Raw genomic sequence first — 22,734 nt, 5'->3', positions numbered from 1 at the left:
TTTTACATTTTTAACTTTATAATGCTATGACATATTGAAAAGTGTATGGATCAACATTATTTTTTTATGAGAAATAATATTTTTTAATAATCCCTTTTTCATTCTACATACTTTATCTTAATTAGGATATAAATAAGAAAATAAGAGATCATGTTGCTTTTGAAATAATCTACCAATTTCTTAAAATTTAACACTATCTACAGATTTGCATGGAAGTGTTTCTCATGATAGTGATTTTAATTACTGTCAGATATCATCTATACTAGTCCCAAATATGCCACTTCCATACTTTCCCGCAACTCCACTGTGTTATAGTACATAATATTAGCTTTATTTTAACATATAGCTCGGAGTATTTCCAGAACATTTTCAAAACTTAAGTTGAACAAGTAAATTTTTTTTGAAGAAGTTTCTATTTTGAATCTTCCCTGTGTACAGGGCTGGTTAGGGGTCAAATGTTCACAAAAATATATTATATAAAAGACAAATAACTAAAGTTTCAATATAAAAAAAACCCAGCACAGGGGTTCGCGGCACAGTGGTGACGTGGCATAGTTGGATCAAGTATAATGATATCTGACAGTGATTAAAATCACTATAAAAAAAAAACGCTTCGATGCAAATCTTTAGATAGTGTTTAATTTTAAAAAATTGGTGGATTATTCCAAAAGCTTCATAAACTGCTAGTTCCTTATTAATATCCTGATTAAGATAAAGTATGTCGAATGAAAAAGGGATTATTAAAAAATAGTATTTCCCATAAAAAAATTATATTGATCAATACACTTTTCAATAAGTTATAGCATTATAAAGTTAAAAATGTAAAAAAGAATAGTTTTACAAGAATCGTATTTTTTTTATTAACTTTGATGTCTGGGTTTACCGTAAAGTCTTAAATTTTTTTTTCCATAATAAAGTACATTACATTAGCTTTAATTTAAGATATATATAAGAAAGTCAGACTTTCCGGAAAACTTTCAAAAGTTAAGTTGAAAAAGTTAATTTTTCTATATGCATTTTTATGTTTTGAATCCCCCCTGTATTTAGGGAAATGGTCCGATTTAAAAAAACAGTATGTCGAATGAAAGATCTATATAAATACTACTTCTCATAAAAAAATTGTAATGATTCATACATTTTTCAAAAAGTTATAGCATAATAAAGTTAAAAATGGAAAATACAAAATCGAAAATTTTCACACAAAAATAGCATTCGGTAGCCATTTTCACCATGAAGATAAGATAAAGTCCGAAATTTTTTTTTTTCATGATAAAGCATATTACATTAGCTTTAATTTAAGATATATATAAAAGTGTCAGACCTTCCGGAACATTTTCAAAATTTAAGTTAAAAAAATTAATTTTTTGTGAAAAAGTTGTCATTTTAAATCCCCTGTGGTAAAGGGTCAAATTTATAAAAAAAAATATATCAAATGATAGTCAAAAACAACAAGCATCTATAAAAAATAATTAATAATGATTTGTTCATTTTTGAAAAAGTTAAGGCAGTTTAAAGTAAAAAATTTTTCGAAAATTTCAAAAATTAGCGATTTTTAAATTTGTAATTTTTTTGGAGGTTTCCCCCATTTACGGGGAACGAGGGAAATTTTTTCTTTTTTTAAGGGTAATGTTATCGACTAGATACGATTTGTGATCTTTTGACGTATCATTGAAAAAAATCGGTTCGGTGAGAGCTGAGAAAAAGTGATAACAGACACAAAAGAAATAATAAAAAAAAAGACACATCATAGTAAAACCAATATATTCTTAGCTTGCTATTGAAGCTAAATGTCATAGCAATATCTATAATAATTTTGATAATTACCAGTAAAATATTTTTTAATAAAAAGTAAAATTTTCATCAATTGCCGTTAAAAAATTGGAAAGGAAATGTTTCTTACACATTGAAATAATAAAATTACACTTTTTATTTTCAAATGTTTCATATTATTTTATATGTTCCAAAATAAACGGAAAAATATTGTGTTTTTCCATTTTGTATTTTTTTACAATTGGGTGCGATGTTATTAATTTGCTTGTCTTACTTTTTACAGACATACTGTAAAGTAAATGAAAAGTTTGCTGAATGTACTCTAAATGCTCTTAGAAATGTAATTAAAGACTTAGACAATGCGGGAGATATTGATACAGTTCCACTTGTATGGATACATGATTATCAATTGTTAACTACAGCAACCACAATAAGAAGTGTATGTGAAGAAGAGAACCTCCGTTGTAAACTAGGATTCTTTTTACACATACCGTTTCCATCGTGGGATATAATGAGACTGTTACCTTGGGACGATCAAGTTTTACAAGGAATATTAGGTGAGATCATAGTTATATAACTATGGAAAGACCTGTACACAGGTATTTGATTGTAATATTATTCAATTCATATTTAATTAATTAATACACATTTCTATATACTTGTTTGAATTATATTTTAGCTTATGATTTCGTTGCATTCCACATTGAAGATTATTGTTTAAATTTTATTGACTGTTGCTGTCGAAGACTTGGTTGCCGAATAGACCGAACTAATATGCTAGTAGAACTTGCTGGTCGTACTATTCAAGTGAAACCTCTACCTATTGGTATTCCTTTTGATCGTTTTGTTCAATTAGCTGAAAAAGCTCCAACTTTTTTAAATATGCCGGAAGATGTTAAAGTCATTATTGGCGTTGATAGATTAGATTATACGAAAGGTAATTAAAAAAGTGCTTACAACAAACTCACCTCTATTAAGAAGATAAATTATAATACGAACATACCAATACACTTTTCTAAATCAACTTTTAGCTCTATTTTCAAAATTGAAATATGACTTTTTCAATCACTTCTAAATTTTAACATTCTCCTTCTTCTTCTTCCTCGCTTTAATCTCAACTACTTAGGGTCGGACACCTTTATCATAAACTTTCACTTGACACAAGAAGAAATTTTATAATTACTTTTTACAGAAAATTTTTCAGAAAAGCACAATATTTATTGTAATAGATCGCTTAAATAGAAATCATAGTATACATTTATAATTAACTTTTCGTGTTTAAAAAGATACCATAATTGAAATATTCCGATCTTTATTCATTTTATTGAATTATTTTAACTAAAAAAACCAATCAAAAAGTGGTTAAAAAAATCTACTCAGTTGAGCGTATTATAAAATTTGATTATAATTGTAAAAATTAAATTGTTTGTCTGTATGGAAAATGATGGTTCAGAAAATTTGTATAGATTAAATAATATATTATTTATTTGATAAAGGGGATTTTTTTTTTTCAATTTTTGAGGATAATATCTTTAATTAAATAATAAAAAAAAATTATAATGATCCATACATATTTCAACAAATCATAGAAATATAAAGTTAAAAATGTAAAATATAAAATCGAGAATTTTAACACAAAAATAGCATATTATTGAATATGGTAGCCATTTTCATAATAAAGTTCGAAATTTTTTTTTTTTATATTCGAAAATCACCGGTTTTTAACTTTGTAATATTTTTGGATATTTCCTCTATTTACGGGGAACAAAGGAATTTTTTTCAATTTTTAATATTAATGTCTTCGACTAGATACGATTTTTGATCTTTCGACGTATCGTTGAAAATAATCGGTTTAATGAGAGCTGAGAAAAAGTAAAATACACCCACAAAAAAAAACACATCATTATAAAATTAATAATTAATCAATTAATTGATATATATTTGTGAAATTTGAACCTTTACCTACCCAATGGAGGGGGCTTCAATATAGCAATTATTCTACAAAAAATTAACTTTTTCAACTTAACTTTTGAAATTGTTCTGGATATACTGACACTTTTATATATATAATATATATATTAAAATAAAACATGTGTAATATACTTTAAATTGAAAAAAGATTAACCAATGTATTTGTCATCTTGGTTGGGTTTTGGTTGACTTGAAAGTTAAAAAAAACGTACGATTTTGTGTTACGATTCTCGATATTTTTGATTTTATTTGATTTCTATTACTTTTTTATAATAAAATACCATACAAAGATTTGCCAAGTAATCATTACAACGATTTTTATAAATGCTACATGGTCTAACTATATTGAATATAATTTAAACTTGTTTTGAATGTTTTGTCTTTTACGTTAAGAAAAACTTCGAATTTTCGAACTTTCGAATTGTTCATTTTATCTAATATTGCTTACGATGCACTGCTGTAGAGTGGGACACACTTCATTCTTTCACGCCCGAGGTAGAGGTTCGTATTCCACCTGTGAAAATACATTTTACGCATTTTTTCATAATTCTATTTGAGTTTTTCAAAAAGTAGTTTCCCCTTATAAAAAGGAATTTCTTATTCACATTAAAATCAATTTACTATGTGGTATTTTTTTATGTCTGCCATTCATTTTTCTCAGCTCTCAGTCGACTAAATTTTTCAACGAAACGTCAAATAATAACAACCAAGTATTGGTAATGATTTTAAAAAATATATTTATACAAGGTGACCCATAATAACCTTTTACATTTTGTTTACAAATAACTTTTGTTCAAAAAAAGGTAGGGGAACGATAAATCTAATTCCAGATAGCTAGACGATGCCTAATTATGTTTCATTGCGATTTTATCATAATGAAGCAGTGGACGGGTGTTCATCGTGCGTTTATCGTAAAAGCTTATTATAAGAATAATGACTTTCACGTGATTGCAATTCGAGAGTTTTGTAAAAATTTTAATCTTGACGGAAAAAGTGCGGTCCCTCGCGACCAACGGTGGATTTATGGATAAAAAAACTTTGAGGAAAGTGGTGATGCGTGTAAAAAGACACCGAGTGGATGAGTATCGTCCAACATGGTGTCGTTTGTGTAACATACGTGTTCGATGGAACAGTTAACGGCGAGCGCTATCGTTTAAATATACTTTAATATATACTTTATATACTTTTTAATATACTTTAAAACTTAAAAAAACGTCTGCTTGAATGTATAAAAAATGAGGGTAATCATCTGCAAGGAATAATTTTTAAGACCTAAATTGTAAAAGTAATTTAAATATACTGTCTAAAAACGGCATGTTTCTACTTTATTTTAGTACTTAAATTATCTCTGTACATGTATTTTCGCTGGGTTATTAAATAAACAAATATGAAAGGTTATTATGGGCTACTCTGTATTAAAAAATTTAAAAAAATTTCAATTTTATCAAATAAAAATTTTATTTATTAATAGAATATATATTAATATTTTATATTAATAGAAATTTATCAAATTTCTCCATAAAAAAAGTGAAATCATTGATTTCTTATGTTTTTAATTTATTTTTTGTCAAATGATATTTAATATGATAATAGTTTTCAATTAATATGTGAAATAATTTTACTTTGTCATATTAAACATGTCTTTAATATTCAAAATTTTTTGGTGACATGTTACTGTAAAAATGATTTTGGATTTCACATATTTTTAACAATGGACTTTAACAAATATCATTAATTTTTATAATACGGTATGTTAAGTAGATTTATTTAACAAGTTTATAATTGTTTTTTTTATATCTATCCATAAAAATTCTCAGCATCACTGGACCAATTTTGATGATCAATACATCAAATAAACCGATTTTAATCTGGTTGATCTAATAGTCATCAAATATTGGTTCAAATTCTTAGCTTCGATGCAAAGCCGAGAAGGTATTAATTTTACTATTATGTGTTTTTTAGATTATTAATAATTTATAAAAACGAGTATTTACATTTAAAAATTGTTTTTAATATGTTAAAAATAATCGTGTAAAATTAATTTTTACACGATTATATATAATTGTCAATTTTATTTTTTAATGGATACATAGACATTTATTTAGCTTATAAAATTGAAAATGGTCTACTCAAGAAAATGACTGGTCTGAAACAACTTTTGGACCAATATTTCAATAGTTATTGTTGACGAGTTCTTTTCTTTATTATATAATTTTCTTTTTTATAAGCTAGTTGTATGTACGTTTCTATTAAATAAAAATAAAGTTGTTGGCCATACAAGACATAAAGGATGAACATAACAAATATTTTATAACAGATAAATTATCTGTTATTGTTACATATCATATTAGATATGTAACTTATAAAGTTCAAAAAATAAAATTTAGAAAAAAGTTATTATTTAAGAAAATTGAATGTCTAGAGTTAAAAAAATACCCTCTATATATTGTACTGACATTAAAAGTTGCAAAAATTCTACTTTTAAATATTTATAACTAAAACTTAAAACACTTTTATAAAAAATTTTTATATTTATTAAGGTGATTTTTTTAACAAGGTACATTTTGTAATTTCATGATGCAATGTTAAAAAATATCGGTCAAATTGTCATATTAATCAATAGTTAATTACTCAGAAAAAAAATAAACAAAACAGTAATGTAAGATTGATTTTAGATTAAGAAAAAATAGATTAGGTTGGGTGAGAATCCCAACCTTCTCAGTTGCACATCGGAGTTAATAATACAGTATTGTATTTAACTTTTATTGAAATGAGTTATATATTTAACGATTATAATGATCGTTATTATAATGATTATTATAATTATATTACCAACTTATTTATTATTAGTAAAAACATTTAACTTAAAAATCAAATGGCTGATAAATTGTTGAATTTATAATTTTTATTTAGGTTTAGTACATAGAATTTTGGCATTCGAGAAATTTTTAGAGAAATACCCAGAATTTTTAGAAAAAGTTGTACTGCTACAAATATCAGTGCCATCTAGAATAGATGTAAAAGAATATAAACAATTAAAAGATGAAACTGAATTACTGATTGGTCGTATTAATGGACGTTTTTCTAAACCTAATTGGTCTCCAATTCGGTATATTTATGGTTGTTTAAGTCAAGAACAGTTAGCTGCTCTTTATAGAGATTGTGCAGTAGCATTAGTCACTCCACTTAGAGATGGTATGAATTTAGTAGCAAAAGAATTTGTAGCTTGTCAAATACGAACACCGGGTGTTTTAATTTTATCACCATTTGCTGGAGCTGGTGGTACTATGCACGAAGCTTTACTAGTTAACCCTTATGAATTAGATGAAATGGCTATCGTTCTTAATAGAGCTCTTAAAATGCCTTTGGATGAACGAGAGTTACGTATGACCCAACTCCGGCATAGAGAACAACTTTTAGATGTTAACTACTGGATGACGTCATTTTTTTCATCCATGGGAGCCTTAAAAGATGAAGATGAAGAGCCACCAAAAACATTAAAACTCCAGCTAGATGATTTTGACATGTACTTAAGCAACCACATTGCCGGGGCGGGAAAGTTAAGTTTGATACTTGATTATGATGGTACATTGACACATCTGACTTCACATCCAGACTTAGCGATTATGTCTGAAGAAACCAAAAAAGTTTTGCAAAGACTCAGTCGTATGCCTGATGTCAACATTGCTATTATATCTGGTCGTACATTAGAAAACGTCAAATCAATGGTAGACATAGAAAATATTACTTATGCTGGAAGTCATGGTATTGAGATTAATCATCCAGATGGCACAAACTTTGTACATCCGGTACCTAAACAATACGAACAAAAGGTTGCGGGTTTACAAAAAGCGTTAATGGATGAAGTATGCAAAGATGGTGCTTGGGTTGAAAATAAAGGGGTTATGTTAACCTATCACTACCGAGAGGCACCACTTGGTAAACGAGAACATTTTGAAAAAAGAGCTATAGAAATAATTGAAAGTGCCGGTTTTGAACCTCATCAGGGTATGTTAGCTATTGAAGGTAAGCCACCTATAACATGGGATCAAGGGCGAGCTTCAATTTACATACTACGTACAACATATGGTGTTGATTGGTCAGAACGAGTACGTGTTATATATGCTGGAAATGAAGATGCTATGTTAGCCTTACAAGGTATAGCGTGTACATTTAGAGTAGATCCATCACCAATGGTTCAAACAGCGGCAGATTTCCGTCTATCAGGTCCTGATGCTGTTTTAACGATGTTAAAATGGGTGGAAAAAGAAATGCATAAAAGATTACCAACACTCACTAGGACTGTCAGTAATAGTAGAAAACAAAATACATCCTTAGCAGCTAGTATTCATTCACAAATGAGTATAGCACAAAAAGAAGAAGAGAAGGAAAAAATGATTTTAATGGCAAGAAGGTCAAAACTTACGTCATAATATTTTAGTATGGATACTCATAAAACAAAACACTACTTTTAAACTTTAGATTTTTATACCATTTGTTTTTTATTTAATGAATAATACAACATTTAAAAAAAATTATATATATTTTTTAACTGTTTATGTTTTATTTATATATATGTAAATGTAATACTAGATTTTTATTATTATGTTTGTGAATACAATTATTTATAATTGATGAATAAATAATTATTGATCACTGAATAGTTTTTTTATTTCTTTAAAATACAATATTTATTCTAAATTCAAGCAAGTTTGTACATCTAAAGGAACATTTAATTATAGTAGGTATAAAAAAAAACATGTTTTATTTTTAAATGTTATTGTTGAGCAGATTTTTTGATTGCTTGACTTATTGGATTAGTAGTACCATGTCCATATTTCTCATACGCTGAATTCAATGCTTGTAAAATTGGACCAACATACTCAATAGATCTGAACATTTTAATTCATGTTAAATTATTAACGAACTCTTAAATGTCAATAATAAAACAATCAGTTAAAAATAAAGAGTGTTAAAAATATGGTTCTGTGGTAAATATAACCTAATTAAAATATGAATTTAATATTAATAATGAATTAATCCATTAAAATCCTACAATAAAGTTTTAATTAATAAAATTATTAGTTACAAAAATAGATGTATATTTGAAACGTACTATAAGCAGCGTAACTAGACCTTTAAGTTTGACAAAGACAAAAAAAAATTGGGTAAAGTTTTCAATGACTTATTTTTTTATAAAATTTTAGTGAAACTAAGAGAATTTAACAGTTAGAGAAAGATATAAAAAAAATGGAATTAGCTCTTCAAATATTTTTTCTAATTAGTTATCTTACAATTCTAAAACCAAAATATACTATTATACAATTCCATAAAAAATAGAACCTTTTAATTCCCGTTTTCAAGATTGGTTATCAATAATACCTGAAATTAAATACTCTAAAAAAACATTGAAAAATGTTCTTAAATGTATAAAAATGCTTAAATAAATTAAATTATTTTTTAAGTACATTTCATTGATTTTGTAAAAAAAAAAATATACATTAATATCAATATTATTAATACCTAATTAAAAAGTATTTTACATTTAAAAAAATAGATTAGTTTATACACAATATTTTAATCGGCGCATTGGAACAAAAAAAGTTTATGTAGCCTAACTTAATTTCTCTCCTTAAAAAATTCCTAAATAAAAATAATGGTTATTTTTATCATTTGCTTGGGACCAAACCTCTAATGAATTAATTCATATAATAAAAAATAAAAATAAAAAATTATAAAAAAAAAAAGATTGTCGCTTTGCTAAAAAATTAAATTTAATAATTATTTATTGTATAATATTTTATTTCGTGAAATTGTTCAAAATAATATATCTTTTAAATTTGATTAAGGAATTATAGTAAGTATTAATTAAGTTCGTGTACCTTTTCTGGTAAGTAGAATATGAAGGTGCTGTTGCATATCCAGAATAGCCATCACCACTGAAAGCTGTACCTGTAGTAGCTGCGTCGCAAGTACTGAAAATTTGACAAAGCCTATATCCAAACAAAGGGCTGACTACAGCAGCTATAGCTAACAAAACTACAATTCCAACTACAACAGCTCCGCCAGTTGCAAGCGCCCCTCCATAGCCTTTTGGAACAACGGACCATTCGTTATTAGATTCATCTAAACAAAAATAAATAAGAACTTATATTATCATATAACTTATTAACATATTAGCTTTTATTTGGTAGTACAATATCTTTGATATAATATTAGAAGTATATGAAAAAAGAACGATACTATCATATTTTTTTTGTAGAATTATGTTTATAAAGATAATTATTTTAGGGTTCTCCATAAAAAGTTATAACTTGTACCCAATAAAATTTAAAATGTTTATATTAAATGAAAAGCACTAACAAAATAATATAAATGATCAATATTTACTATTAGGAATCACATTTGTTTTTAATGAATTTGACATCCGATCAACAGCCGAAGTAGTCGATGCATTTTCCTTAACATCTTCTGCTAGAGAATGAAGTGCTAAAGTGGCTAAAACAGTGCAAACTATATAGAAATTCATGCTTGATATTTATCTGAAAAAAAATGTATAATAAAAGGTAAAATTACTTTTTTGCAATATTATAGAATAAAGATAAAATTAAATGTAAATATATTTAGTTTAGTGGTATATGAAAAATTGTTGATATTATTAATTAAACAAAATTAATAATACAAAATTCATTAGTTTTGTTACTCAAAAATATTAATTATTATTCATTTGATTCTATTTACTAGTTATAACTTAGTTATACTAATTAACCTTGAAGAAATAACACATAAGAAAAAGTTAATTTTAATAAATTTATGTTAAAACTTAATATTCTTTCAATATCGTTGTCAATAATATTTTAATTAAAAAAATTAAAAATACAAATGTAGATATATATCAAAAAGTTGATAAGTACTATATGACATCGTAAAGGTTATTATTATTGAATTAATTTGAACAACATTTGAAAACTAAAAAATAATATCATATCATAGAATTGAGAATTCTATTATAAAATTAAGTAAAAATTTACTACAATAATAATTATTGCTGTAAGGAGTGTTTTATTATTGAAATCTTATTATGTGAACTTAACTTTATAAACAAAAAAATATTTGATCAAAAAACATTACATTTAAAATTATTTACAATAGTTTAAATAATTTGAGTATTATTATTTTTTAATTCTACTTTAATAAGTATTTCATTTTTAGAGATTAAAACCCAAAAATATTTATTAAGAAAATTTTATTTCTTACCGAATTATTGTACAAAGAAGTTGTGGTGTTTTTGAAATATCGTCACTTAATATTTTGCAGGGGTAAAGAAACGGTCCTTTTATACTAACAGAATGTTGTTTAAAATTACTGAATGGTAGGGTGAATAGTGTTTATAGTAACGTTTACATTATATGTGTTTTATTTATGAGCACCCTCTCTGGAACACAATATACCTATATCCTCATTTTTATTAATCGTATCTTTGAAAATCTTTTTATTTATATAATATAACATTAAAGATTAGCCAACTCTGGAAAAATTACTTAATAATGTCCAACTATCAAGTATTTTTTTAATGAAAGAGCTTGAAGACGTTATTGTAGGAAAATTATTCACGAATTAAGCAAAAATTGTTTAGTACACCGTGAGCGTTTAAAACTGTTTAAAACGCTTATTGCTAACAGCATTTTTAGTTTAAAAAATTGAAAATTTTACAAGGTTTACTTAGAAACATTTTAGAGGTACCCTAAAAATTCATTGAATTTTGTTAATTTTTGACTGAGTTATGATAGTGATATGATTTTTCTTTGTTTTGTTTTATTTAATGTAGTTAGTTTTTGTAGTTTTTACTTATAAAACGGCATGTAAAGAATTTTTTGTAATTATTACGTTTTCCCTCGCCTATCTTTTGTTTTGAATAATAATTTGTTAGTTATTATAATGTATAATTGTGTATACATCTAAATATTTTGTAATTGAGTTTCTGTTGTTATACATTTTGTAAACATCACTTATTGGTACTTCTACCGGAATCAGTAACCTACCTGTAAGAATAGCCTAAAGAGCCTAACGGAGGCACGTGAAGTCCCCAGGGCACCAGATCTGGGACGGAGCCCCAGATAGGCAAAACTTAGTAATTATATTACTTAATCATATTAATTCGTTAATGAATTGAATCGGTTATTTAAAAAACTACATAAGTCACTGTTTTATTAAAAATAAGACATAAATATTATTTACAAAAAAATTATTTTATAGAAAATTGTTTTTAATAAATATTTAAAATAATAAACACATTTTTAAACAATCATTTCTCAATTACTATTGAAAAAAACTGTGTTATTTAAAATTTTTATTATATCAAGTTAAAAATAGTGGTTCCTATTTTAGAAAATTAAATTTCGGATTTATTATTCTTGGTGGGATAAATAAAATTGTATAACTACGTATCATATTTCAATCAAATATTTTTTGCTTTACAAAAATTATAAACTCTCAATAGCTTCTGACAAAATTTTATTCATCCTATATATATTTGATTATGTTTGACTAATCGATTTGATCAACTTTTCAGGGTTTTACTAAAAACTGATTGCCGAATTACTTGTATTTTTTAATTTTGTTAAGTGAATCCAAACACACCATCAGCTAGTTCAAATTTTTATTAATTTACTTTAGAACTTAGTAATTTATTCTTATTAAAGTTATAGAATTTAGTGCTAACTATTATATGAAAATAAGTATTTATGTTTTTTTTTTTGTAAGAATATTTATATAACTTTATATTATTTTTATAATAGAGGAATTGTAATATTTTTTATTGAATATGGCGCAAAGGATTTGTCCGTGTGTATTTGTCCTCGTCAGCTTGTAATTTTCTTATTTAATAATGAATAAAATTACGTTAACATTGCTATCGATATAAACGTGTCTAACTTAACTTATTGAAATTTTTTATAAAATATTAAGTGTTNATAGAATTTAGTGCTAACTATTATATGAAAATAAGTATTTATGTTTTTTTTTTTGTAAGAATATTTATATAACTTTATATTATTTTTATAATAGAGGAATTGTAATATTTTTTATTGAATATGGCGCAAAGGATTTGTCCGTGTGTATTTGTCCTCGTCAGCTTGTAATTTTCTTATTTAATAATGAATAAAATTACGTTAACATTGCTATCGATATAAACGTGTCTAACTTAACTTATTGAAATTTTTTATAAAATATTAAGTGTTTATCAGGAAGTTATTGTAATCCTGGAAATGCTTAGAGGATATTTTGATGAATAATATATAAGCATAAACTGAATACAGTAATATTATATTGCTAAAGAACAGTGGATTTTTCAGCAAATTCACACATAGTGACAAAAAAATTACTACCTGAATATTAACCCTTCAGTAGTCATCTAAATTTTTTTACAAATATGATATCCCGGAATAATCTAATACCCCACACATAAAATTTATCCTAATTTTCCAATTTTAAATTAATCAAATTTTTGTTTTCAAATCTATTTTATGAAAATAGGTAAAATTAATAATTTCGTATTTTAATGAATTGTTATCACATATTTTATTGGTAATTTAAAAATGTACACAAAAAACTTCATAGGAGTATAAAATCTTATATATTTTATTAATCATAATATTGTAATTTTATCTTCAAATTTGGTTAGTAGATACCGAGAGCAACTCATTTAGATGGTTAAAAATTCAATTAAAAAAAAATAAAATAAAAAAGTATATAAATAAATATTAGATTTTAGTACCTAAAATTTAAATATTATATTTTAATGTATGCAGGGTCATAATATATATGGAGTTAGGCATATAGATCTCCTCAAAACAAACATATTTACATGATGAACGTATAATTTTTTTTTGTTTTAGGCTAGTGAAAAATTATCTTATTTATACGTCCTCTAAAACAAACCTCAATTACTCTACTAAGGGTACGACTTTTACATGTTTTATAGATATAAATTTGTCTGAATTGAATCGTTTATATTAATGGATATATAAATATAAACTTTAGATAAACTATTCATAAATAAAAAATATTTTAATGAATACATTCATTTTTTTACAAACGTGTTGACATTTCCATAAAAAGATAAATGTGAGCGTGAAAGATTTCAATTTTTAAATGAACGTTCAGAACATTTACATATTTAGAGTTGTACAATGTACATGTTTGAATCTTAAAAAGATATTACGTATTTTAAGTAAAAAAAGTTGTTTAAAGGCCTTAAGGTATCTACCGAAAGATTAACACTCACTTATAATATAAGTATTTTTTTAATTAAGTAGTTTTATCCACTTGGTAAGCGAAAGCGTAAAAATATAATAAACTAGACGATAAAATAAATTCACTGGGTAACAATCATGTTATCTAATTTACTAACTAAAAAATGCATTGCTAAAGACTGTAATTTTCAAAGGAAGAAAAAAAATTGTTAGTCCCTGCAGTAGATGAAACTAATAAAATACATGTGTAAAATGTGTATAAGTTATAATTCGATGTAAATAACTTTGTAAAAAAAGGACCATAGTAGTGGATAAAATGCCATTCTATATAGTTCCATACAAGGTTAATGGAATTTTGCTGTAATGGTCGAATTTTGTTAAGGTTTTAGTACCTGTTGATTACACAGGTAATAAAACTAGTGTTAAAAATGACCGTCACGCCGTACATGTACATTATAAACCTAAATCAATGATCCAATATTTTTAATCTCGCTATTAATCTTTTTTACTTTATTTTTGAGAGAAAAATGTTAGGTAATAAATTTTGTATTAATCTTCCTATGCTGTGTTTCCATTACTTGTTTATTAGCCAAATATTCNTGTGTTTCCATTACTTGTTTATTAGCCAAATATTCGATTTTTTCGTCAATATTCGACATGAAGTGGGAACGGTATAATCCCAGCCGAAATAATATATTTTAGGCGCCATAAAGAGTGCATTACAATTCTATAAGGGTATTACAAATATATTATAAGGTATTTTTATGCTTATGTCTTATCTGATATACCTGCTGTGTTGATTTATAATATTAATTACTTCGTTAAAATGATCATCTTAGAATAAAAGTAGTTACATACGTATAGGTGGGAAAATTCATTACATGCATTAGCAGTTGCCTACAATTTTGTTTTAAAAGTAGTTAGTTTAATGTAGAATATATACATTAGAGTGCCACTTATTCATACATTGTGATTTTTTTTTTTTGTAATTCTTATGAGTACCAGTCAAAATTTTATTAGAAATACCTTAAATATAAATCATGTAAAGTTTCAGCTCATTTGAACAACTTTAACACGTACCGATTTGAGATTAAAGTTTTGTGTAAATTTGTAAAATCCGTTGTTTTGGCATATAGTCGTTACAATTTTTATTAAAAAAAATTTTATAGAGCAATAAATGTAGTATAAAACACGTTTTAAAAAAATGGTCTCTTGATATTTTTTTTTAAAGTGAACTCATTCTCGGAAAAATAACAAAATATTTATAGACAACAATAAAATTTTTGTTATTATTATGAACATCATTTTAAGTTTAAGTTAAAATTGATAAATGTCACTTTTATCACATATACTAACTCATAAAATAGTAATCTCGGGAATCGTTGAATTGTCCAAGTACGATAATAATCATACATGTGCAATATTCGATTCTTTTTTTTTACATTTACCGTGTACCTCTAACGTTATCTAAATAGAACTTTTTTGATCTGATAAAGTAATTGTAAATAGAATCATTACCACTTATTGAACATTATTTCCCTTGAAGTCATACTTATTGTTGTCTAGTTAGGTTTTAAGAGTTGTTTGTTAATCAGTGAAAGTATTTTTATTTTGAGTTTTTTTTTTGAGGGTTATATTATATAATTAATTAAAATGCCACTTCGTGAAAAAATGTTTATAATCGGCATATGAAACATCAAATCACGGGAAGTAAATTACCATCTAGAGGAGATTGTTTAAAAGTTTTAATGTATAATATAAGATTTACAAAATTTAATATAAACGAAAGTGCTGCTCTAGTTATAGAAGAATGTTTAGTTTTTTGGAAGAAAGCTCGAATACTGACTCAAGAACCTCATAAATGTAAAGACAACTTGAAAAAGTTGTATAAGAAATGGAGATCATTAACAAAAAATGCCAAAAAAATGTCTGAAAATTTAAGACAGAAAGAAATTATGTTTTTAGAAAAAATCAATGATTTATTTAATATAGCCCACCAAAACACACTCGAATTGATTGAAATTGAAGTGCAGAAAAAGATGTTGTAACAATACATTGAGACACAAAATTATTATGTAACATTATTGAATAAAAAGTCGATAGATTAGCAGTAATTGCAACGTCCCATGCAGTTGATAAACTTTTAGGAGTACCAGAAATACCCGCTGGAACTGGTTTAGAAATATGTTCCGCTATTTATGAAGTTATTGATAGCTGGGGATTGACAAATAATATCCAAGCGTTTGTTTTCGATACAACAGTATCTAACACCGTGAAATTTAATGGTGCTTGTTCTTTATTAGAAAGGAAAATTGAACGAGATATATTATTTTTCGGCTGTCGTCATCATATATATGAAATAATATCAACAGTTTTTACGATTTGAAAAGTAAGCGTCATGTCAGGACCTGATATTCCGCTATTAAAAAAATTTAAAAATCAGTGGGATATCATTATAAAAACTGATTTTTCTACTGGATTTTCTCATGCTAGAGTTCGACATATTTTAAATGATATTGATGAAATTTTACAGTTTTGATTTGATAGACTAAATTTTTTGTTTCCACAATATGATTATAAAGAATTTCTTATTTTAATTATTATTTTTTTCGGGGATGTCTCTCCAAAAGGAATAAAATGTAAAAAACCAGGACCATACCATTTAGCACGTTGGATGGCTAAAGGTATAAACGGCCTAAAAATTTTTTGATATAGAAATCAGTTTAAGTTCACTAAATTTGAGGAAAATTTTCTCGCAGAACTTGATTCCTTTATTATAAAAAATGTTACGCTGTGAACTGGTTTACTGCCTCAAACAGTGAAATGGCTCCTTTAAATGACATCAGATTTTTAAGAAGATGCATGAATATTCTAAAATTTATATTTCTGAAGCTAGAATTGGAAAATTTTTAAATCTTTTATATTATTTGAATGAAGAATGTTCATTTTTTGCATTATTCGATCAAAAATTAACAAATCAACATAATTTTATATTGAAACCTTAGATATTTTCCTTTCATTTGATATAATTTTTTCTAAAATCTGACTCTAAACTTGCCCACAGAAGGGATTCAAAAAAGCAATTTATGTACAAGTAAAGCTAATGTATATTTATAATTTTGATAACTAATTCAGTAATAGATTTATACCAACTTGCTAGTTGGGCTAAAATTTATGGCAAAAAATTCATTATTTTTTTAGGTTCGATGCGAAGCTGAGAAGGTATTAATTTTACTATGATGTGTTTTTTTTTTATTTATTTTTTTTTTTCGTGTCTGTGAACGCTCAATCTCAGCTCTCACTGAACCGATTTTGATGAACAATATGTCAAAAGATCACAAATCGTATCTAGTCGAAGACATTACCCTCAAAAATTGAAAAAAATTCCCTCGTTCCCCGTAAACGGGGGAAATCCCCCAAAAAATTACAAATTTAAAAATCGCTAATTTTCGATATTTTTTCATTTTTTTTTTACTTAAAATTGTTATAACTTTTTAAAAATGACTGAATCAATATAATTTTTTTTTTTATAGATACCTTAGATAATTACCTATCATTTTATNATTTTTTTTTTATAAATATCTTAGATATTTACCTATCATTTTATATATTTTTGTGAACATTTGACCCTTTAACAGCCCACAGGAAGGGTTTCAAAATGGTAACTTTTTTACAAAAAATTAACTTTTTCAACTTAACTTTTGAAAATGTTCCGGAAAGACTAACACTTTTATATATATTTTAAATTAAAGCTAATGTAATATACTTTAATTTAAAAAAAAAAACATTTGACCTCTGGACTTGTCTTCATGGTGAAAATGACTACCGTATGCAAAAATATGCTATTTTTATGAAAAAATTCTTGATATTATATTTTACATTTTTTAACATTATGTTGCTATAACTTTTTAAAAAATGCATNGTTTTAACATATGTTGCTATAACTTTTTAAAAAATGCATAAATCAATTCTATTCTTTAATAATAAATACTTAATATATATAAATCTTTCATTCGACACACTTTTTTTTTAAATCGGACCATTTCTCTTTATACAGGGGGGGTGCGAATTTTTAAAATGCGTATAGAAAGTAGAACTTTTTCAACTTAACTTTTGAAAATGTTCCGGAAAGACTGATACTCTTAATTAATATAGCATAGAAAGTTAAACTTTTTTAGATTTGTTTGTTTCTTTTAATTCGAGAAAAATAACTTTGAAATTTGAATTAGCTTAAATAACCAATTTTTTCAATTGACTGTATCAACATACGGTTGCCGAGTTGTTAAAACTTACGTTTAACACGCCTGGGATACGAGGTTCCAAACCGCGTATGGCAATGATTTTTTTGCATTTTTTCTTAATTCTTTTTAAGTTAGTATAAATTTTTAACTCGTTTGATTTTTGTCTCATTTAGATTCAATAAGTTCAATAAATATCAAGGATCCCATCACTTTAGTCGCCCCTTGCAAGAAGAAATTTCTTATTCGTATTAAAATTATTTTACTATATTTTAAGTTTTCGCTTCGATGCAAAGCCGAGAAGATATTTTTTTGTGACTATCATTTATTTTCTCTGCTCTAACTTGACCTACTTTTTTCAACGATACATCAAATGACTACAATTCGTATCTAGTTGAAGATATTACCCTCAAAAATTGAAAAAAAATTCTAATTTATCAATTAAACAGTTAGTTATTACATGTTCTCCATAAAGACAATTAAAATCATTAATTTCTAATGTTTTCAAAATATTTATTAACGAATGAAGTTTGATATGATAGGTTTCAACTACAAAATTAAATCATTTTACTTTGTAATTTAATAATTTTTTTACTCTATTTGTGTGTGCTACTACTAGACTATAATATTACAATTTTTTTTTGTAACATGTTGCTATATAAATCNTTCTAATGTTTTCAAAATATTTATTAACGAATGAAGTTTGATATAATAGGTTTCAACTTCAAAATTAAATCATTTTACTTTGTAATTTAATAATTTGTTTACTCTATTTGTGTGTACTACTACTAGACTATAGTATTCCAAATTTGTTGGTAACATGTTGCAATTTAAATCATTTCTAAAAAAAATGATTGTTTTTCTCCTGAATTAACAATTGATTTTTACAAATATAATCAAATTTTATTATACACTCAATNTGATTGTTTTTCTCCTGAATTAACAATTGATTTTTACAAATATAATCAAATTTTATTATACGCTCAATTGAGTAAATCTTTTTAACAACTTTGTTTTGATTGGTTCATTTAGTTAAAATAAATCATTAAAATTAATTAAGTTCTCAATATTTCAATTGTAGAATCTTTTCAAACAACAAAAGTTACTAGGAAATTATTACTATTACTTATTACTACGCGAAACTCAGAAGGTATTGGTTTTTGTGGTGTAGTGCATTTTTTTTATATCTATCTATGAAAATTCTGAGCTAAATCAATTTTAATGATCCATACGTAAATAGAACACGATTTTAATCTAGATTAACTTATAGTCAACAAATATTGGAAACAACGCCTTTATAATTTAAAATTTAAATACCTTTTTATTGTTTTTTTTAGTTAAAGTAAATCATTAATATTAATTAAGTTTTGAATATTTCAATTATAAAATCTGTTTAAAAACATAAGTTACATTGAAATAATAACTATGATTCTAATAAAATTATTTATTATGATAAAAATACAAAAAAGTGATTTTAACGAAATATAAAGTTTCTCTCATAGATGTATTTATGTGTTTGTGTTAACTTGAATAAGGAATATTTGTCAACGGAATGCTATTTAGCTCACAACCTGTGTGGCATAGTTCCTTGGTTTTATATGATTTCATTACTTCTATCATTTTGTGTTTAATAGCACCATTGATAATTTAAAGGTAATAAAGATAATTGGAATGTATCAGTAAAACTTTAAAAAAAAATTTCAAGTATTCAAAAACTGTAAAATGTATGTATTAGCTTCATTAAATATTTATTCAACAAAATACTCATTTGTTATTAAAAACAGTTATGTCTAAAATATAAAAGTAACAATTTCTTAATGCTCTTGATAATTATTTTCAATGATGATATCATAGTTAGTCATCTTTTTCCTTGTTTAAATTTATTAACTTGTCTTTACCTCTTACTGATAGTTTTGGTACTGGTTTATCACGTCCAGTTTGAATCTTTTCCATTAAATCTTCCTTACAATTTTTTGTTAAGTAATTTAAAACTTCTACAATATAAAATTATTCATTAAACAAAATTAAAATCTTAATATGAATTACTTGTGCAGAAAATTACTATTAATATCACATTTTTGTTCTTCTGGTACATTATATTTTACCCACGAATGAAATAATGTACCCACAAATTTATTAGATATCCTTGGAAATAATTTTTTGGAAACTGTTACCCAATTTATATCAGACCACTTTTTAGGTTTCATAGTGAGCAAACTAAAAAAAATATATTTCTTATAAACTTTTTTTTATTACTATTGCTGAAGAAATTAATAGTCCTATATTTATTGGTAAAAATATTTCAATAATTTAATGAAGATTCATAATCACAATGATTTTTAAGAAAGTACACAAAATAACCAATTAATCATAAACCAATCAAATATTCATAATTTTTATTTTAATAAGTATAACACCTTAAAGGAAAATAAATATATAAAATATAACTCCATGTCATCAATATTAATATTGACTAATATGCTATTAGAAGTATCTATACTATGATGATGACAACTTAAGATATAAAAACGAAGTTTAAAGACTAATTTATTAATTAAATTAGATAAATAAATATTATTAATGATTTATTTAATACCAATATAATTCTAAAATCTTTTTGGAATTTTGCAGTTTATATTTTGTATTTACATTAAAATATACTAGTTCGTCATGTTGAGCATAATTTTTACTTTTAAAAAAATTACGTGCAAATTAAATTTGACTTTTCTTTTAATTTTTACACTAACATTTTGATGGTTGGGTAAATCCCAACCGAATTTAAACAGTAGGTACAAATTGGTAAACAAAATGTACAACAATTTATGAATATTCTATGTCTTAACATATTTATTCTTTTATTTACACATTAATACTTAAGCCCTTCCAAGTGAAATTGTAATTTTACTTAAAATTAAAAATTAAAAAAATTATTTAATTATATTTTAAATTTAGTAAAATTTTACATTATTTTTTTAATTGTCATAACCTTTTGAAAATGTTCTGGAAATACTTTAAATTTCAAATATATGTTATACTAAAGCTTTGTTTCATAGAATAAGTTAAAAAAAAACAATATTTGTCCCGACACCTTACTTTTTATATGTAAAAAAACACGAATTAAAAAAATAATTTTATTATAGTGTAAAGAATAACAATTTATTGTGTTATTTTAATTATATATGCTTAGCATTTAGGTCAAGCATTATTGTCATATAGGAGGGTGAAATAAACAAGTTTTTATAGACATTTCTTGTCATTATGTCTGTCGCATGGCCAATTAAAATAGTTTATTGTTGCCTCTGGTATAAAGAAAACGATAATAATGAATCTTAACCATAATCAGTCTTTCTGTATATGTAAATAGTTCTCAAAATTAAACAAAAATGTTTTTTTTTGTTTAAAAAAACATTAATTCTTCCATGCTGCATTTAACATAATACAAAAATCCATATTAAGAAAAAAATATAACTTAGGGATTTGCATTAAAGCATTATTTTGATGGTTATTTTTATTACGGTCAGATTTCAATATTACTCTAGTCTTCTCTATAACCCGTCCTAACTGTACAGTTTAATTTAAAAAAAACTTTTTTTTATTTCGAGATTAGTAAAAGGACAATTTGTGCTCAAAAATTGTTTAAACTTTCATATCAAACATATGACAAAATTAAATATTTTATTATTGATTTTTTGACAATAACAATACGACTTTACCTTTTGTACAAGATTTCTATTCTTTATTTAAATTTATTGATTATTTAGCAATATACAACTGAAAAATACATAAATTTTAGGTTTAAAAAAAATGTAAGCAACACCCTTCTATTTCATTGTTAAACTCCTGAGCTATCATTTATGTAATAGTAGTAATCAGTCCATAAACACCATTTTTACACATTTATTTAATGTTTATTTAATTTATCACATTTATTCTATTTGAATAAATGAAAAATAAATTTTTAACTACAATTATATTTCAACTTACAATTCTAATATAGATAATTTCATGGATGAATAATGCAGAGTTTCTTTTGAAAATAACATAGTTTTCATCCAAGTATCCCAATAAATTCTAGCTTTTTCAGCATTAATAGATTGAGGAAAATTTTTAACAATTTCATTCCAAGTTTGAGCTGTGATCTTTAATTTTTTTAATTTACGCCATTTTACAGTATTAGTAACTCTAAGTATACTAGAAAATAATTCTTGACGAAGTTGATCAGTCCATATGATTCTCTCTGAAACGTTTTTAAACATATTTTGCTATTTAATTCTAAAATAAATTAAAAATATTACCAGTTCTTAATGGCTCCATTTTTAGAGTATTGATTCTCCTACAAATTTGCAAACGACTTCTACTTAAAAGAAAACTAAGAACTGAAAGTTTATCTTTTATTGCATCACAATTTTTTACTTTCAGGATAATTCGATCTTCTTCTGTTTTGAAACTGAATTTAATAAAACATAATTGTTTTATAAATGTTAAACTTTAATGTAATAAAA

General features: G+C 25.0%; 3 protein-coding genes across 6 annotated transcripts in view; 1 reads left to right on the top strand and 2 right to left on the bottom strand.

The window, feature by feature from the left end:
• Nucleotides 1-8,402, top strand: part of LOC126903096 (uncharacterized) — a 32,811-nt gene extending 24,409 nt beyond the window's left edge. For all 4 annotated transcript variants that reach the window (XM_050681071.1, XM_050681073.1, XM_050681072.1 and 1 more), the window contains exons 5-7: nucleotides 2,054-2,327; nucleotides 2,450-2,707; nucleotides 6,655-8,402. In XM_050681071.1, the coding sequence (XP_050537028.1) occupies nucleotides 2,054-2,327; nucleotides 2,450-2,707; nucleotides 6,655-8,174 (2,052 nt within the window). In that variant the 3' untranslated portion in view covers nucleotides 8,175-8,402. The remainder of the gene's footprint in view (nucleotides 1-2,053; nucleotides 2,328-2,449; nucleotides 2,708-6,654) is intronic.
• LOC126903135 (uncharacterized) lies at nucleotides 8,388-10,275 on the bottom strand. The gene is made up of 3 exons (XM_050681149.1): nucleotides 10,132-10,275; nucleotides 9,624-9,867; nucleotides 8,388-8,633 (listed from the first exon to the last, which is right to left on the bottom strand). The coding sequence occupies exons 1-3, from the start codon at nucleotides 10,268-10,270 to the stop codon at nucleotides 8,519-8,521; spliced, it is 498 nt and encodes a 165-aa protein (XP_050537106.1). The 5' UTR covers nucleotides 10,271-10,275; the 3' UTR covers nucleotides 8,388-8,518.
• A 9,662-nt stretch (nucleotides 10,276-19,937) lies between these two features.
• On the bottom strand, nucleotides 19,938-22,705 carry LOC126903133 (uncharacterized). The gene is made up of 4 exons (XM_050681147.1): nucleotides 22,528-22,705; nucleotides 22,217-22,469; nucleotides 20,295-20,449; nucleotides 19,938-20,226 (listed from the first exon to the last, which is right to left on the bottom strand). The coding sequence occupies exons 1-4, from the start codon at nucleotides 22,544-22,546 to the stop codon at nucleotides 20,087-20,089; spliced, it is 567 nt and encodes a 188-aa protein (XP_050537104.1). The 5' UTR covers nucleotides 22,547-22,705; the 3' UTR covers nucleotides 19,938-20,086.
• Between the last annotated feature and the right edge of the window lie 29 nt (nucleotides 22,706-22,734).

This window comes from Daktulosphaira vitifoliae, unplaced genomic scaffold (genome assembly GCF_025091365.1).
Source record: "Daktulosphaira vitifoliae isolate Bord-2020 unplaced genomic scaffold, ASM2509136v1 Scaffold_3, whole genome shotgun sequence".
NCBI lineage: Eukaryota > Metazoa > Arthropoda > Insecta > Hemiptera > Phylloxeridae > Daktulosphaira > Daktulosphaira vitifoliae.
This window is presented reverse-complemented; position numbering and strand designations above follow the sequence as displayed.